Source organism: Cricetulus griseus, chromosome 4, assembly GCF_003668045.3.
Source record: "Cricetulus griseus strain 17A/GY chromosome 4, alternate assembly CriGri-PICRH-1.0, whole genome shotgun sequence".
Lineage (NCBI taxonomy): Eukaryota > Metazoa > Chordata > Mammalia > Rodentia > Cricetidae > Cricetulus > Cricetulus griseus.
The window spans coordinates 193965746-193985474 of record NC_048597.1 but is presented as its reverse complement, the minus strand read 5'-3'; the positions used below and the strand labels follow the sequence as shown (position 1 = coordinate 193985474).

The 19729-nt window shown below is 44.6% G+C and overlaps 1 protein-coding gene across 1 annotated transcript in view; it reads right to left on the bottom strand.

Moving 5' to 3' along the window:
• Nucleotides 1–19729, bottom strand: part of Sh3bgrl2 (SH3 domain binding glutamate rich protein like 2) — a 53326-nt gene that overhangs the window by 16556 nt on the left and 17041 nt on the right. Inside the window, exon 2 of the mRNA XM_027411044.2 lies at nucleotides 5883–6068. Coding sequence (XP_027266845.1) covers nucleotides 5883–6068 — 186 coding nt within the window. The remainder of the gene's footprint in view (nucleotides 1–5882; nucleotides 6069–19729) is intronic.

Below are 19729 nucleotides of genomic sequence, written 5' to 3'. Positions count from 1 at the left end.
GAAAATAGAGAGCATGGGCAGCATCAACAGTGAACACACAATTCATCAGTGATGCAAATTAAATCTACAGTGGGGGCATCACCTCACACCCACAAGAATATCCACAATTAAAACACACACACTAAAAATGAGACATGTTGGTAAGAATATGGAAAGGCTGGAGCTTCCTGGCACTTGGTGTAACAGTTATGGAAAGGGGGTTCTCTGGCTAGTCTCATAAACAAACAAACAAACAAACAAACAAACAAATCCAAAGCTACCATATCATCTAGCAGCCCCACTTCCAGTCACAAACCAAAGTGGCTGAAAGCGGAATCTGAAGACTATTTGACAGCAGCATTGTCAAAATGGCACAGTAGTAGAGGCAACCCAAAGGCTACGGATGGATGGATGGATGGACGGATGGATGGATGGATGGATGGATACACAAAATGTGGGGCATAAACTAAATGCGATGCAGCCTTGAGACAGAAAGTGCAACATGTATGAACTCGGAGAACATTGCACTACGTGAAAGAAGCCAGTCACATACAAACACACACTGCAGAATCCCACTTACATAAGTTTTCTAACATAGCCAAATTCACAGATACAGAAGAATGGCAGTAACCAGGCCCAGAGGAGGGCAAAAAGAGGAGTGGGATTTAAAATTCCAATTCTGCAAGGCCCAACATCCCAGGATCTAGTTCACAACAATGTGACTAAATTCAGTAATAAACTGCAAACACCTTAAAATAGCTGAGGGCTAAGTTTTATGTGTTTTACCACACACAAGAAAGTTTTTAACCAGGAATAAACATATGTGATGATCTAAACCATCTGTGTGCTCACAGAGAGGAGAGAGATGAATGAAGAGGGAATGTTTTCCTTCTGGAGAGAGACATGCTCATTTTAGTGCATTGCACACCTGCCAGTTCAGGAAGAGAAAAAGTCTTAAAACCTCAAACGTGAGTTCTAAACTTTCCAGAATCCAAATCAGACACTAAAACATATCAAAAGAGGTGGAGAGGTTCAGGAAGGCCAGGTCCCAACACAAAGATTCCTGCCTCACAGAGAGAAGCTACAGTGAACCAGGCTGGTTAACAGAGCTGCAGCAGTTTGGAGTCTTGATTACAAATACTTGACAAGGATGCTGGTTATTGGGAGGAATTTATGGAGGTGTAACACCAGCTGAGAGAAAACCCCATTACAGTTGGAGAAATAGTTGAAAATTCTTGTTGCCTCAGTAGCTAAGAACATTGTCAAGCCACACCCTAGGATCAGCTATAAAAGCCCCAGCTAAGCCAGGCCCCAATCCCTCCTGCACAGGCACAATTGTAATGAGCCTTCAACCATTCCCATGTTTCTCCATCATTCCCTCAATTCCAGGGAGGAAGTGCTGTTGTGGGAGCTTGTTCAAGCAGCTGGGAATTCTCAGGAGACAGGACATCCACACCCTAAACAGGGGAGGCACAAGTACACACTGGTTACCAAGTGGCTTAGGAGGTGCTTACTCTAGGGTTTATCCAGCTTAAAACAAAGTAGGGCATTTCCAGGTAATCCTGGGTATAGCAGGCTCTAGACTGTTGAGATCCTGTCACTTGCCAACCAGATGAGACTCTCATAAACCACCACTGGGAAACAAGGTGCACAAAAGTAGGTAGAGACATGAAGCCCACAGTCAGCTGCCTCTCTGATGTTCCTCGAAGCTCATAATTATTTGACCTTGATAAGAGCAGACATCATCTCTACCACTCCTGGCCCCTGGCAGTCAGATGACAGGGCACCAGGCAGCAGCCATTGATCTGGCACAGTTTGATCAAGACAGAAGCCAGCTCCCACACAGTCTACTGAAGCCATACACTCTGTGGAGCAAAGGCTTAGAGGTCAGAAAGAGGTAAACAGAAGAATTAAGTTAACATTACAGTCTTTTATTCACCCAGTACAAACCCCTGTTCTAAACCCTATACAAACTGTTGTACTATGACAGTAGCAATGCTACATACCTCTTTTCTCCCAAAAGGTCAACAAAACAAGGAGTTTAAAACCAGAAACAGAAGCTCATGTTTGACACTGAGCGAAGCATCAATAGCCTAAACTTCAACCCAGGCAGGCAATGGTGGAATTGAGAGATGGTGATGGCTGAGAGCACAGAGAACAGAGATGGCTCAGGGTGCATTGGCACCAGCAGCAGAAGCGAGCCAAAGTGTCCAGGCCACACTCAATGGATACCCTGGCTACAGTGACAGGCCTGGGCAGTGGAGATGAAGACTACATCAACAGCAGTTCAGTTCCCAGGGTGCCTAACTCTCTTCCAAGGAGTTAGAAGGAATCATGAACAGACATGGCTTCTGGAAGCAAAAGCTTCACAAATGTGGACACTGAAGAGAATGGGGTGGGAAGAGAGCTGACATAAAATGAAGACAGAGACCTTCCCATTCCCTTGCTCTGCTGGTTCGAAACCATTGTGAACAGGATGATACTAAAAAACAAAACAAAACAAAACAAAAAAAAAACAAAAACCAAAAAAAAAAAAAAAAAAAAACTAGAGACTGAGGGACCATTCTCTGATAGTGTCATCTAAGAAAGGACTTATAGATGTTGCACCAGAACCCAAAGGAAGTAGGCTGATGGCTGACTTGTCATTCTGTATCACTGGCCACCAGGAAGCAACCTACATTCACACACAGACACAAGAGCAGCTTTCTATATATGAAGAGAAAGATATGTATATGAACTAAGCGTTGGGGAATAAAACCCCCACCAAACAAGCTGGGAGTTGGGGGGTGCACAGGTCAATCACAGACCCAGGTAGTGCAAGGCCCTCAGCCCAGTCCAAGCACTCAGACACAAGGGAGAGGAAGAGGAAAAGGAGAAGGAGAAGGAGAAAGAAGAAAAAAAGGGAGAGGGGAAAAGGAGAGAAGGTAAAAAAGGGACGGGGGGAAGAAAAATAGGAAAGAGGAAGTGGGCAGCAGCAAGGAGGAGGGGTAAAAGAGATCAGTGTGGACAAGGACAAGAGTTGCTACAAAAGAAAACTTCAAAGGAATTGCCCTGAGTCTCGTCACTGAGTTATGAATGCTTTGCATCCATACCATAAAACATAGCACATAAAAGGGGGGAAAAATAGAGCAACCAGAGGTGTGTGTGAAATAATATACCCTAAAACGATTAAGATACAAATTAAAGAAATCTCCTTCAGAAAACAAAAAGTTAAAGAAAGTGAAGGAAAAGATAAACAATATTACAAAACCAATCGCAAAAGCCCAATGACCAAGTGAACGGGCACTCAGGAAAAGGGGAGCAAGGAGAAAGTTTTCAAAGGAAATACTAGAAGAGTATATAAATCACACAATTTCTTGAGCACTCAACAATGAACTTTAGAAAACACTTCATTCACTAAGCAACCTTGGATTGCACAAGCAACAAGCCTTCAAATTCGGCATAGCAGAAACTGACCAACATCCACAGGACCCTAGAAACGCCATTTGACATCTGAGTTACATCCCTGGAAACCAGATGAGAATGAAGCAACAGTCACAATTCTTTCCCACTGAGAATTCTATGCCTAGAAATGACTCCACAAAAAACCAACCAAACAAAACAAAGGCCTTTTCATACCAGCAACATCGCAGGGAAAGACAGCTGCTGGCTTTTGTGTTAGGCTTTCTGACGTAATATTTTTCTGGGCTGGTTGTTGCAAAAAAGTCACTGTAGCTTTTGCACTGCTAGAATTTGTCATTTGATATTGGAATATATTCTTAAATAATGTGGTTCTGTTATATATAACTTTAATGACCATTTTGTTCTTCTTCTCTTATGCTAATGATTTATTATTGGATGTCTATTTTACTTGTATTATATACACAGAGAGCAAATTCAGGTGATTTCCTCAGTTCAAAATGGATGGTTAAGGAGTAGAGACAACTCCTAACATAACAAACACATTTGTCCAGGAACTATTAATGGACAGACAGGTGATGTTTCATATACTTTGCAAAGGAGGCCATAGCTTGGAGACAGGGAGCATAGTTGTGATCACAGGAATTGACAATGACCAGTTGAAAGCAACTGCTAAAGCCGATCCTCATATCATCAGAGAGGCCATGTGGACCATTTGGTGGCCATTTGGCACCGAAGCAAACTGGAAACGTGAAAAGGCTTGCTAAGTGGGTGCCCCATGAACTGACGAAAGAGAAAAAGAAAACCCAGCCATTTTGATCCATTGTCCTCTCTCACTCTGTGAAACAACAACAAGCCAATTCTTGGCTGGATTGTGATGTGTGATGAAAATTGTGTCTGTACACAATTGGAGACGGCCAGCTTAGCATTTGGACTGAAAAGCTCTAAAGCATGTTCCAAAGTCAAGTTCACACAAGAAGAAAGGGGGAAGAAAGTTTGTGGTCTCTGTCTACCTGATCCACCACAGCAGAATACGGTGGGACCATCACACCTGAAGGGCAGCTCAGCAAATGGATGAGATGCATGGCAAGCTGCAAGGCTTTCCCGAACTGTCCACAGGCTGAAGGAAGCAGTTCCCCACAGCAATGCCCTGCCACCTGTCACAACCAATGCTTCAGAAGCAGAACAAACTGGGCTCATCCGTCACATAAGCTTGACTCTCACCAACCAAGCATCACTTCAAGGATCCTCACAACTTCTTACAGGGAAACCCTTGGAGAATAGCAGGATTAGGAAAGTTTTCAAGAGAATCCATTGAATCCTGAGGACCAGATTGTTACACCACAGGAGAAAGCAAACATTTCTTATCGGCCAAAAAGAGTCAGTTAAGTGTTTTTTGATTAATAAAGATGTACTTGATCTTTGGAAACAGTCACAACCCTAATGGAGTTGGTGTGTAGCCCTGAGGCAATGCTCCTGCAGAAGAGGGGGATGACTCCTGGTACTACTCTTGCAAAACAGGATGGTAGCTCATATCTGCAGTGCCACCACCTTGAGGTGGACAAGATCGGGAGCTCAGTATGTACAAGTTTAAGCATCAGAAGACAGGCTTAAGACGGTAAGGAACTTCCCACAAGTGCCATGAACAACATGAGGCAGACAAGTGTCATGGGTGCAGGACTCAGCTCATCATCACACTGCCGAGACGACTGTGCACAGGTGGCTCACAGACTTATGCTCTGATTTCCCAGTCTCTTCTATGCCTCTGCAGCCACCAAACATACTATTATTCCTTTCTCCACCCTACTGACTTCACAGCCACTTAACGGCATCGGTGTCGGCAACACCTGGGCACAGTAGCTCCTTGAAAGAACTGCATTCCCCAAATGAACACTGTGTCTGGAGGTTAAAACTGTGGCAAAAACCAAATCCCAACCTACTCTGTAGGAAGAAGTTTCTCAGATTTTTGTTTTAGCCTAAGAAACAAGCTAAGTGGATAACTAGACAAAACTGACTTCTCTTTCTCATATATACCCAGCAGAAAGGCACCAAAACAGAGCTTAAATATTCACAGGAATCCTTCTGTTGGCAATCTTTTTTGACTATGAACTCTGTTTTCTAATCAGCTATCCGTGGGGAATAATGATTCAAGAGTAATTACCTCTTCAATCTGGCCCACAAATGTTTTAATGGAGAGACATGCTTGAAAAGTCAGAACACAATAAATACATATTCTCCACTTCCCTTCCAGAGCAAGGAAAGGGACAGGATGGATGACTGACAGACAACCTTGAGCTCCATGACACACCACACAATTCTCCAGCAACCCCATCTGTGATGCTGAATTCCTAACTGCTCGCAGCTTCACCTTCTGTGAGGCCCAGAACCCTGAACAGGTGGCTGCACGAAGTTACTGCCTTTACTGTAAAGGATACAAACACACTCCAGGTTAGCATGCTACGGGTAACAAAGGGACACAGTGTGGGAGTGCTCCGGCCACTTACTCCACAGTATCGGTCGCCGTTAAATATCTGAGGTGGCAGAGGGTTGCCCTGAGCAGGCTTCTTCTCTGGGGGAATGTTATTGTACATCCATTGCCTCTGCTCTTCCGACATGGTGATGTCCACTTCCTCGAACTCTATCTTGTTGGCTTCCAGAAATCTAACCACATCCTGCTGCTTCTTCTTGATCTAGAGAGGAGATAAACGAAGAGAGAAATGCTTAGCTGATGTGGCCAGTATGCTCTGCAGATTAACCCATTCTAGATTCCCCACAGTCGGAGGTCAGGAGGCATGCGCACAGCTGCCCTCACTGTATGTCTAGGCCAGGACTGAGCCAGCTCCAGCACACTGATGCCACCCAGACATCACAGAAGGCCGACACTCAACTCTGACTGCCTGCCAAGGACAGATGATGGGGTGAAAGGTGAGATGAGACACTCACTTAGCTTTCTGCAGTCTCCCACCCTGCTCGAAGCTGACATTTACATCAGTAAAACTCCCTCTGCTCAGGACCATTTGTAAGCCATGTATAATCCATCTGAGATAGACACTTGGGTGACCAGGGAGGGCAGCATTTTTATTTCTCTCAGATATTCCACAGCTATAATCACAACTGGGAAATAATCTTTCATCAGTTTGGTTTGCAAGAGGAAATGCTGCTCCTCACTTCTGGGCGAGACTAACCCATATCAAGCATCTTTCAGCCTTAACCCTTTTTATTCCTCCAACCCTCACGGTTCCCTCTCTAGTCACTAGGGGTCAGGTGTGCTCCTCAGCAGCTTCAGTGGTATCAAATGTTAGGGACCTTCTCAATGCAATGGCCTGTATCCACTAAATTACATGGAACACCAGTATTCAATGTCTTAAACACGGCGTGTTAAACATAAAATATGGTTGCCTTTTCTAAGTGACTAGAGAAGATGCAGCTTGTAAAGTGTAAGGAATGAACAGCCCAAAGCTTGAAGAACAAAGGCTCATACAGATTTCCTCCAGCCCCATCCCCCCAAATGCCCCTTAGAAATCACCAGTGTATGTGACTCTGAGGTTGCCCATCTGTAATATGCTGTAAGCAAACAGCTCTATCATTGGGTCCATAAATTCAAACAGGGTGGTGAGGTTATACAGACACAGATAAAATGCTGGCAAAACAGCACATTGCTAAGCTCAGGTGTGTGGATTTGAGAACTGCTGTGTGGTGTTATAAATCCAAAAGATAATGGCTTCTCCATTTCTTCACTGAAGCCATGTTTCATTTCTGAAAAGGGTGGCTGTTTTCCCTCACGCTGGATACATCATTTCAGAAATGTGTTTGTATTGCTTTGAAACTCCAACTGGGGGGGGGGTTACTCATTCTGTTTGAAAACTAAGATGATTTTACTGTTTCTGCCTTACAGTTAAGAGTATTTCCCCAGTGTTTGATCAAAGTCTAAGACAACTGATGTTCATTCTATTAAAACACTCAGTGCCATCCTCCTGCCTTATAGCCTTATTTTGTAACCTCTCCCCCCTACCCTGAGGGACCATGCACACTTCTGGGCAGGTACACTCATGATCCAGCCTCTTAACTACAAAAAGGTCCATGTTTTGAGATCATAAAGCAGTGGTCTGTACTCCTACTAACTCAGGCGATACATGCTAAAATCCAGGGGACAGGAATAGAGCCCCGCATCTTAAAAGTGACCTAACCCTCATATGGGGCCCCATAAGTGATTGTTGGGGGTGGAGTGGTAGGAGTGGCAAAAAAAATAGTAAAAGGTTTTGAACTAACAAGATGCCAAATATTAATTCAAAACCCAACATATAACGAAGCTGAGATGTTCCTGATAGCCCTGACCCATGAGGTCAATGACGTCACTATGTGACTTCACTGCAGCCTGGGTTCTGAACACAGTGCTCTCAGGGTGCTCTGTGAAGGCCATCATAACACTCAACACCAACAGATGCTGCCTGAAGCACCTTGGCTGGACACCACTGTGTGTCATGAGCTGCAGCATTTTATATTCTGTACAGGTAATGTACTTAGGCACATAATCGTGTTGGGTTTTTTTGGTCCATTTGTAACTTCTGCTGCTAGAACAGCACCCTGCGATAAACAATGACCTGTCTCAGTCTGTTTGTTACAGCTGCTATAATGAAATTCAGACTGGGTGACTCATGAAAAGGAGCAAGTTTATTTCTCACCATTCTAGAAGCCGAGAAGGCCAGGGTCAAAGCATTACAGAACAGGTATCTGGCCAGTGACCATTTCCTGGGTCACAGATGGAACCCTTTTCTATGATGCCACTTGGTGGAAGAGGCCAGGCCACTCCCTGGGGTCTCATCCTTAAGGGCACTAATCTCTTCCTCACCTCCCAAGAGCTTTCTCCTAATTCCATCCCATTAGGCATCAGATTTAAACACATACATCTGAGGGGGACACAAGGCCATCTTTATAAGTATTGTGGTGTATCTTCCAATACTACTTCAGGTGAAAAAAAAGTTCTAATGAGTCCTCCTGCCTCTGCCTCTGCCTCTTCAGTACACCCCACTGGCATGCACCATCACAACAGGCTCCATGGGTAAAACTCCACTGTCAAACTGGACAGGTTCTTAATGGACCCATGCTAACCTGCTTTCAACAAGACCACAGCAGGTTACAGGCCTATGAGTGGTGTGTCAGAGTGCCTAGGTCTCAACACCCTCCCTCTTTATAACCAAGGCCTCAAAGCTGTGAGAAAATGACTCAGAACACTAAAAGTCAGGGACTTCATGAACACTGATAATGGTCAGAAATGAAGGGGGAGCTTCCAGATAACAGTGATGATCAACCGAGTACTGTATAGAATAAAAGGTAAGAGAGTGCCTTAGTTAGGGTTATGTGGTGATGACCAATAGCAGGGCAGGAACCTGGAGGCAGGCAGCCGATGCACAGGCCATGAAGGGTGCTGCTTACTGGCTTATTCACCCTGATTTCCTAAAGAACACGGGGTGGCCCCACCCACAATGGACTGAGCCCTACCACATCAATTGCTAATTAAGAAAATGCCCCACAGGCTTGCCTACAGCCTGATCTTATGGAGGCCTTCTCACCTGAGGTTCCCTCCTCTGGTGACTATAGTGTGTGTCAAGTTGACATAAAAAGAGGCACAGCCGAGCTTCAAATGCTTCAAAGTGATTCTTTTCCTACTGTGCAGCTTAAGAACAAAGCTGGAACAGAAGCAGCCCTGTTGTGTTGGAACTGTTGACACTGTTCTGGAAAGATCTACAAGACTGATCAATAGGTTTCAGAAAATGTAGATCAGGCTCATTTTTTAGAAAACAAAAACAATGAAGAAAACTGGGAACATATTTGCTATATTGAAAAGACAAACCCTTGAAAGTCATGTAAGAAACTACCAGGAAGTATTGGGACGCTGTGGACCAAGCGAGGAGACAGACACCTGAGAGATGGCAGGGACTGGAGATTAAAAGCCAATGGGAGGACAGTGAGAGCCAGGGCTTTATTCTAAAACTAAAACTGTGTGACAATTCAAAAAGTTAAGGAGAGAAATATGTTTTAAGAGACAGTCAGGGGGACAGACCAGAGAACTGCCTGAGGGGGCAGGAAAGCGTCCCCAACTAATGGGAGGGCAGCTCCAAAGCATGCTGTCACTGGCCTCGAGGTTACTTTCATTGAAAGGGGTTGAGGGAGACCATAAAAGATTAGCCAAGACTCCAGTCAGTTAACCAAACATGCAGGCCAGGGGAACTCTAACCACAGGACCAGGTATCCCAGAGGATGTGACACTGGGGACAGAAAGGAAGATGTGTAACAGCATACCGGTTGTTTATAAGCTGCAGAGTGTGGTCTGGAACTGTGGGGCCCAGGCTTGCATGGGAGGCAGGGCACAGAGAACACCCCTGCCTGATGGCTGGGCCCCAGGTGACAGCAGGATGTGCTGGACAGAACACTAGACCACAAATATAAACAGTATTCGAGATCATTTCCTTCCCATGAAGCATTTTGTTCTCTCCAAGCTTCAAATTTTCCGAGATGAAACACACCTTACATGCAGTACGTTTTTCCTTTTCATTGCTGGGGTAAATTGCAGGACCACAATTGGTGACTCCATCTATGTCAACTCATCCACAGGCAGACGGTACATGCAGCTCACACTTGTTTTCACCCAAACACACTTAGAAGCCATTGAAGACAACAGCGATTTATTTACCCATAACCGATACCACCGAGAGTGCCTTTGCTCCACTACAGAAACCAGTTTTCCCCAGAATCTCTGGAGCAGGAAGTGATCCCTAACACAGTTCTAGAGACAGAACTGGTGAGACAAAGGCAGCTAGTCTCAGGAATGAGAGACAAATCCCAGCTAGGTGTGGCTGGTCTGCCAGCCCAGCCACGCAGCAGGCTGAGAAAGGAGGACTGAGCGTTCTTCCTTGCAGAACTGCTGACATGGTTAGCTGGGGATACAGAAAACCCTTCACAAATATGAAAGCAAACACCATCTGCTAGGGATGATGAAGGAGAAAGCAGGAGCCTCGGTCCCTGATGACATCTTACAGCTGCCACCCCAACCTTTTCTTTGCCCTGAACTTTCCTTATTCAACAAATAAGCCCCTAATAAGGTAAGCCACTCAGCATTTGAGTGATAGAGGGAAGAAGATTGTAGCGAATTGAGGCTTTATAGAGAATTCCAGGCTGGCCAGGACTACATAATGAGACTGTCTCAAAAAAAAAAAAAAAAGTCAAAAATAGCAAATAAATTTAAATTTCTGGTTCACTTTCCTAGTGAGCTCTCCTTACCCACTAGAGTTTTTAACCAGACATTCTAGAACTTTCTACTTGTTTTTAAGTCCTTCATTTTGTTCTCGACAGCTGGCACTTGTTTTTATGTCTGCAATTTGTTCCCCCACATGGAATAAAAACTCCCTAAAGACAGGTTGTTTTGCTTGTTCTGTCCACAGCATGTCACATGACACCTTGAACAGAGTGGACACTTGACGCATGTTTGTCAATGAACACACAAAGTTTTCACAGGCAGCTGGAAGCAAACACCTCAGAGGAGCAACACCAGCTCCTTGGGCATCAGTCCTCTCTAACCACATCATGGGTACTTCATAACCTGCATGTACTAACCTATTACATGCTACATACATCTGTTGTTTCCTTACTGCTGTTCTCACCTCTCTCCACAGTGCAGACTCTGTAAGCACGGGAATTGGTCACCCAGGTGGTCCTCAGTGAGAATTACTGAGGTCAAGATTGCAGATCCCCTACTCAAGCTCCGTATACAGGAGAAGCTATTCAAGCCAAAACAGCAGTCTAATTTAACTGAAAGTCAGCCTAGTGAAATGTGGTGCAAACAGTCCAGTTTCTCCATTTTCAAGCCATACGAGTCTACCTAAATGTGAACAGCTGCAATGATTCAGAGCAATCTGAACACACTGCGTCTAACTGTCAATTACCCAAGAAGCCAGTCTTAACTACACAGCATTCCTGCTATTAATATTTTTAAACACAAGAACATAACTTAGTGTTTTGTTTTTTTTTTTTTTTTACTAGTTGCTGGATTTGCAGATTGATACTAGCTGAAAATCAAGCAGGAGTGTTTTGTTGTACCTGCTTCTCATTGGTACCCTTGACTAGATTCCCCTTAGCCATTTCCACAAATGCTCCTAGACTCTGAAGGAAACTCGTCAGACGTGATGGACAGCAGCCTTCCTAAGAACTGCACGGCAAACCTTTCCCTTTAGGTTATACACTCCCAGATCTCCTCCTCAGGAGACCCCACCACCTGCACCTCAGTGTTAACGACACACCCCACACAGCAACTCGATGTCTGGACCTGTGCTGCTGGCTTTGCTGATGGGGCATGGTTACTCACGGACCGGTGGAAATCTAAGTAAAGATGCTTGAGGCTTTCACAGACCCCCAGCAACCTCTAGGGAGTAGACCAGAAGACAGGCTAAATAAATCACAGTGCACTTGACTCAGGCTTAGACCCTAGTCTGCGGCAGTGGCCTCCAAATATATTTTCATGCCACCACTCTCCGGTAGGATTACATCTTTCCCAGGAGGGTGCCAGTTAATTTATATGGTGAAGCAGCCCTGTCGGAGCCAGTCTGTAGGCTTGCATATATGTCACCCCTTGCTAAAATTCCAAGTGTGCATAGCTGATGTGGCTCTGTGGGGCCTTTGGACTCACTTGTAAATGAGGAGGCATAATCAATTTGAGTGAGATGTGGTTTTTTTTTTTTTAATTGAGATTTAATATGTACAATTGTGGACGAGCAAGTTTAATTACAGACAAACTGAGCACACGCAGAGGACAGGAAAGAAACCTGGAGGTGGCAGGGCAGGCCCAGACTGGCCTGGTTGTGATCAGAGTCCTGTGGGGTGGGAGTCTTAGGAAAATGACTTAGCTTCTCTCCCAGCCTCAGCTGCCTGAAGTGTGAGATGAGCCCAGGGCCTCTGCTATGGGTTCCTTGGGGACTGAAGGGTGGGGATACAGTTAAGACTCTGCTGGAGTGGTTCTTTCACTCAAGCATGCTTGCTTTTCTTTCTTTGCCCTAGATGTGACCTTGTGCAAAACCGTCAAGTGACTTCTAGATGCTGCCAAAGGTTGCAGGTATTTGATTTGATGAAAAGGGTCTTTATTTCACCATCTTCCACAGTTCAAACTCATAGCTTCCTTTCCTCTAACCTGGATGGATGCTTGACTGATTCTTTTTATGAATCTCATATTGGAATATGGACAGCAGGCCATTGCCAGGAGTCCACCCATTGGCGTGCGTTTGTAACGGTGGAGAGCCAGGAGAAAAAGAAGCACAGAACAGAAATGAAAAAAGAATTTTACAAAAGAATGAAGATTCTCAGCGCTGTGCTACAGCAGACAGGTTGTAGCACAGCGCTGAGAACCTAATACAAACTTCACCCTTTGGTTCACAGAGGGGCTGGAAATTCACTTGTTTCCTAATCAAAACATTACTGTGTAGTCATAAAAAATAAAATAAAACTTACTCCACAGCTATATCTCACAAATAAATAAATAAAAGAATTTTAAGCCATTTTTTTCATTTCAACTATTTCAGTATCAAAAGTGTTTTTTTTATTAATTTGGAAGAGTAATTAAAAAAAAACTTGTTATACATTACAGTAAGTTTACAAAAACAGGAAGTCCATAAATCCTCCCTCTGTATCCCAATACAAATAATGTGAAAAACCACAACTCCTCCCACCTGAGGAGTAGTCTATCTTTCTTCCCTGCCAATCTGGTTTGGTCATGTGACTTTCTTTGGCCAATGGGACATGGGCAAGCTTAATATTTCAGTCCTGAAAAGCACTTGTGGCCTGTGTTCTTGATGCTGTAGAGAGAGTTGAGAGCCCACCTAAACCAAGAAGCTGGATGGAGCTAGTTCCACAAGACACAGCCCACTCCAGCATCCCATTGTCATCTCACAGGGCACTGGCGAAGTACCATACACACTTGCTGATGCTGCCCATCCTTGTGGCCTCGGGTCACTCTTGCTTAAGCCTCTCTCAGCTGCTCCTGCACATGCCCACTCTCATTCCTGAGAGACTCTGCATGACTGTATCGCAAGTCATCTTAAAGCTTCCCACATACGAGACTGAGGAAAGCAGATCTCCGAGTTTAAGGGCAGCCTGGAAAAAGACATAAAAACAAAACAAACAGAACAGAACCTTCCAGAGCCTCCCTGGATGAAGTTACTGTTTTGAGACTGACAACTGATCCCCATCAAATATCGGTCCCAACTGACTTCTACGTGTAAAGGCTTCTCTCTTACCCATCTTACCCATACAATTCCTTGTCTTCTTTTCCCTTTTGCCTCAAATGCTCTCCTGCCTTCTCGGTATTTACCTACTCCTCTCCCTACAAGGCCCCGACAAAGGGCTCCCATCTAATACAGCACTACCCCAGCCCAGAACCCTCTCCACTGACATCCTCTGAACAGCTCAAGAACAAGAACACACTACCCCATTCACCCTGCGACTGTGTAAAAGCCACAGGTCTTATTACATACATGACTTCAAATTCTGGAAAGCAGGTTATAGTTGCTATGCTCATATTATACTTCTGCATATAATGGATCTGCAGAAACAGTGGCTATGAAATTGCCAAGGCCTGGACCACAGCCCTGAAATCAGCCATTCATCCTACACCTATAGCATTCCATCACATATCACTGCTCTCATCTGACAAGAAAATAAGACAAGAGAGGCTACTAATGCACCTTACTAGAAATAACTCAGTATGTGAGTGATAGCCAAGGCAGGACTAGAACCTGTATCTTTTAAAAAACTAAGAACCAGTTCCCCAGGCCATGTGAAGACACAAAGTCCAAGAGCATCATGTATCACTCCAAGGAATTACTTTGGAGACAGTAGCAAGGAAGAAGTAAATACTCAAAACTTAAATAAATGTGTCCAGGAAAAGCATACGGCATCATTATCCAGAGTTATGAGGACAATACAGAGGAGTGGGGGGTGGGGGTGGGAGTGACCTTACAAGCATATCAGACTGAAATCACCAGACACAGAATAAAAATAAGTATGTTCGATACGACCAAGTAAATAGAAAAGAGAGAAAAGTGACTGAAGAGATCAAAACTCTATCAGAACTGATAAATACAGTGAAACTGTGGGATATTACACCAACATATACAAACAAAAACATTACTGGCTCTATGCCACTTCTCCTTTTTATACAGTCCAGGATCTCAGCCCAGGGAAAAGTGTCACCCACAATAAACACCAAAGACAAGAGTCAAATCTTGGTGAAATGTGCCGAAAGGGAAACACTCTAACGCCTATGACACGGGTGTGAGTCAGTGCCAGCAATAAAAAACCAAATTACCAAGGATAGCTCCCCTTTGGGGTATATACCCAAAGGAAATAAAATCACATGCCAGAGAGACGAAGGCACGGCCGTGCCCATTCACTACAGCACTACCCGTGACAGCCCGCAGAGGGAAATAGCTTGCCTGTGTAAGACCATGGGCCTGCCCCTTTAAGTTGTCAGTCACTCTGAGAGACCAGATGTGGCAGCCTAGAGACATAAGGCCACACTCGCTGCAGTTCTTTCTCTGGGACAGTTAAAAGCCAGTGCTGTGCTGTGGCCTTGCAGCCCCTCATCCTTGAAACTACAAGGTGAGTGTATAGTCCTGCATGTTGCCATAGGCTGTGTCAGACTAAATAATGTAGTGTGGCACTTCCCACCAGAACCCTGCCAGAACTTATAAATGCCAGAATATCCTCTCTGTTCCCAGGATTTTCTGAGGTGTTCTTTTTCCCTTTCAGCACCCCATCCCCAGTCTACTGTCTGTGGTGCCTGTCTTGCTTACTTTATACTATCCCTGCTAATGAAGCTGCCTCCTATCCAGGCATTGAAGAAAAGCCTCTTCTTCTTTTAAAGGCTCCATCACATCACGTCTCTCCAATACAAAGTTCTATCCCTCCTAATTGTGCCTCCACCTCAAGTCTGGATCACAGTCCCCATGTCCGGGAGGCTTTTTCCCCTAATAAAGTTTGTTGGGGCTTGCAATTTCATGCCAGCTCCTTCCCAAACCCGCCACTCTGATTTCTAACAAAGTATCCATCAGCAGATGAATGGATAATGAAAATGGGGTATACGAAGACAATAGAATACAATTGTGCCACAAAAGGGACAGAATGCTGTCACGTCAACAGCGTGCCTCAGTGGAGGTCACTATGTTATGAGAAATAAGAAAGGCACAGAAGAACAAGTACCACGTGATCTCACTCTACAAAAGCTGCCTGCATACCAGCCAAGAGCAGAAAAGTAGCTACCAGAAGCTTGGGCAGCTGATGGGAGAGGGACAGGGAAAGGCTGGGCAATGGTCTACCTCATAAGACCTAGGTAGAAAGTAGATGTAAGCTCTAGTGTTGCGTTGCATGGTGGTGACAAGGGACAGTGCTGTTCTCCAGAAGAAAATGATGATGTTGGAGGACATAGATTCTCAAGGAACAGCACCCAGTGTGCAGTCCTGGAATATCACATGGCTCCCCCAAATAATAATAATAGTCCTTTCAATTTCGTCATCTGGGTGATGTTATTGTTCATACCCTGCCCCCCCTTCACTCTTGCTCTCTCTCTATTTGGGTGCATGAGATCAGACCCAGGGCCTTGAACATGCAGGGCAAGTGTTCTACCACTAAGCTAAAAATCTCTAGCCCGTATTTTTCTTTTGACCTGGAGTCACATCTTCTCTCTGACGTCTAGAAGTTCGTGTTGCACATTCAAAACTGTAGCTGCTTGCTCTACAGTGTTTGAAGCCACCGTTACCTTCATTTTTATTTTCCTTTGAACTGAATCTATTACCTACTACATTTACTCTATTATTTGGTTTGCAGGGTTTTGTTAAAGGTCTGGCTTTGTAGCCCAGGCTTGCCCAAACTCCTGAGTCCTGGCATTACAGGAAAATGTCATCATGCCTGTCTTGGGTTTGTTTCTGAAGAATTCCATCCTACTGATCTTTGACTTGGTTCCAGTACTAAACTCTGCTGTCTTGTTTTCTGAACAGTACTACATTTTGTTGTAGAAGAAAAAAGTAGCAGAGGACTGTGGCTTAGGGAGAAGAAGAACCAAAAAAAAAAAAAAAATCACAGGTGGTCCCTTTGCAACATAAGTACCCCAAAGACTAGGTCAGGTCTACTGAGCCAGGCTAACCAATCTGATGCTACTGCCAATCTAGGAATGAAGAAAAAAAATGAAAACCACATTTTTCCCCTTACAGAGAATACAAACAAACAACCATGTTCCCCTTTGTTTCTGTAGGAAACAGCTGTGGATGTCACTGAAGTTACTGTGTGCCAAATAAAAGGTGTTTCCAACCTCAAGGAGCAAGAATACACTACACAGAGTGACACACTCTAAAACGTATAAATCACAGTTTCAAATGGGCAATTATTCGATGTTCAGACATTCCTCTGGGTCTCCCCTTGGGTGTTGGTTCCCAACTACACTCCATCCCTCATCACCCATCCTTCCCGTTCTTTTAGTACTATCTACTTATTCCTTGTGGTTCAGCCCCAAATGCACCAGGTCCCACTGTGTGGTCCCGGGTGACCTTATTCTTGAAGAGACAAACGGTGATGTCCAGAGGAATTCTGGTTGTCATAAATGCTATATGCACAGGCTAGTCCCCCAAAGGAACTCCCAAGCCTAAAGTTCAGCAGTGCTGAGGGTGAAACCCTGACTGCACTAGATCACTTCCTTCATCAAACTCCTATTACAGCCATAGTCACTGTGACCTGGCATTTGATGGCAGACAGCCTTACTACTGAGCAACAGCAGTATGCTTCCGGCCCTTTTCCCCAATTTAACCATGAACTCCTCTGGACGATGGGGTCAGCAGTATCACCTGTGTATCCTGTGGGTCTCTGGATGGTGACTTTAGTATTGCTGCCCACTACACATCTGGAAGCTAGGTGTCTCTTTTGTCACCCCTCAGCTGCAATATGCTGGCTCTACCTAGTTTCTCAGTGTGTGGTCTCCGCTTTCTCTGAAACCTGGATCCCATGGTGATGAGACCTTAGCAGAAACAGGGAAAGATGTGGGTGGGCTGACTTTTACTGTTTTTACATTTTCTGTCAAGATTACATGTTTACTTCCTAAAGAAAAAAGTCAGCCAAGCATAAAATATGAATTTACGATGCCACTATTTGGCGAGATTCTCTCTGCAAATTATATACAACTCATACATGTGCTTCCTGTTAATTAGAGGATACTGTGTGGAAGAGCTGTTCCAGCAAAATCTGCGAAAATCGTCAGAACCCTGCCATCAGGAGGAAATCCTGCTGACGACGGTATTTTCCACAGCATGCTACAAGACTGCTGCCCAAGGCCGTGCCTTCAAAGGCCTGAGGTGCGGCTCTGCAATGTTCCCACCTCTCCATCAGTCAACTGACAACTGTGTGAAGAGTGACTGAAGAGCTGATTAACAGCCACCTCTATTTACAGCTGAAAGATAACATGGGGGACAGCAGATCATTTTCATAATTATATTTTATATACAGTAATTACAGACTGTGATCTGCTCACATTTCCACAGCAGGAATAATTAACACACCCAAGTGTAGATGCTCTAACCTGCACTGTATGGACCTGGCTTCTGTCCTGGGTTGGCCACCATCAGTTTCTTTCTTCCTCCATCCCTGGGTCATAGTGTGTGTGTGTGTCTGTGTGTCTGTGTCTGTGTGTGTGTGTGTGTGTCTGTCTGTGTGTCTGTTTTAAAGGAGCCCAGTCTGGCTTGGGTTCACCATTCCCCTGCCTCAGTCTTCTGAGTGGTGGTATCAGAGGCCAACCATGCCCAGCTAGCTGACAACCATCAACTTCAACTGGACACCACATGTTTCATTCCTAAGCAAACTGCCTCCAGGAGCTCTGATGCCCAGTTCCAATCTCCATAGGAACCTGCTCTGCACACAGACAACTCTTTACTTCTGCATCCCAGGTGGATGCAGTGATTCTACAAGTGATTCTGAATTCTGCTCTCTGCCTCAACTTCCCCTAGATCTTCAGCCTTAGAATTCTCCACCACAGTTTGACTCAATGGAGTAGAGAAGTTAAAATTGACGAGAGAGAGAGAGAGAGAGAGAGAGAGAGAGAGAGAGAGAGAGAGAGAGAGAGAGAGGGGCAGTGGGGAGGGGGTGGAGAAGAAAAGCTTTATGTCTCCAGAATCCAGACATCCATGGTTGTTGATAAGTTCCTAGGATGTGCTACAACAAGTAAAGAAAACTTACACACAAAAACAAGGCCTCAATCAAGTAGAGTACAAATCCACCAAGGCTCACTGACCTGTACACTCAAGCCAGCCAAAAGACAAATAACTTATGGGGAAAGTACATGAGAGAGCTTGAAGCCAGTGATGTGTGGGCAAAGAACAGAAAGCAGCAGCTCAAATGCGCAGCCTCCGGGACAAAGAGAGCCTGTCTAGAGACATTATAACAAGGTTAAAAGGAGGAGACTCAACCTTGGCTGAGTCAAGGACAAACTAGCTACTTTCTCCAGGAACTAGAGACTGAGGGTTTTTCTGTCATCACACTTACTCATTTAACCATAGAGATATTGTCCTATTTTACTTTGAATGCTAGGTTTAGAAATCTTTCCAAAACACACAACGTATGTTCTCTATTGTTGAGCCAAGTATGTTGAACCCAAACATACCCAACCTGATTTAATCGGCCCTGGCATGGGCAGGATCATGACACTCGTTTTGTTTTGTTTTGTTTTGTTTTGTTTTTTTAATACTCTGACGGGGCATGCTGATATTCTCAGAGGTCATTTGTTTTGGAATATCTTTTTGTACACTGGGAAGATGTGTCTTCCCCAAGGTGCCTTCTTATTGGTTTAATAGAAAGCTAACCAGCCACTAGCAAGGCAGGAGGTATAGGTAGGGCAGCCAGACACAGGATGCTGGGAAGAAAGGCGGAGTCACCAGCCAGACATGGAGGAAGCCGGAAAGCAGCAGCATGGATGGTACAAAGTAAAGGTAATAAAGCCACAAGGCAGAAGGTAAATGAAGAGAAATGGGTTCATTTAAGTTGTAAGAGAAAGTTAGAAACAAGCCTAAGCTATCAGTTGGGCTTTCATAATTAATATAAAGTGGTTATTTGGGAGCTGGCTGGCAGGACAGAAAAATCTGCCTAGAGCCATTTATTTATATGTAAAAATATGTTGCTTTACTATGCACACTAGCCTAAAACCATGCCCTAGAATTCCACATATCTGCAGCTTCAATTCTCAGCGACTGTATGACTCAGCAGTGGCCTGAAGACTGCCTGTCTTTGTAAGCCAGGGCATCCTCCTGCGCAGCCGAGCAGGCAGGCCTGAGGG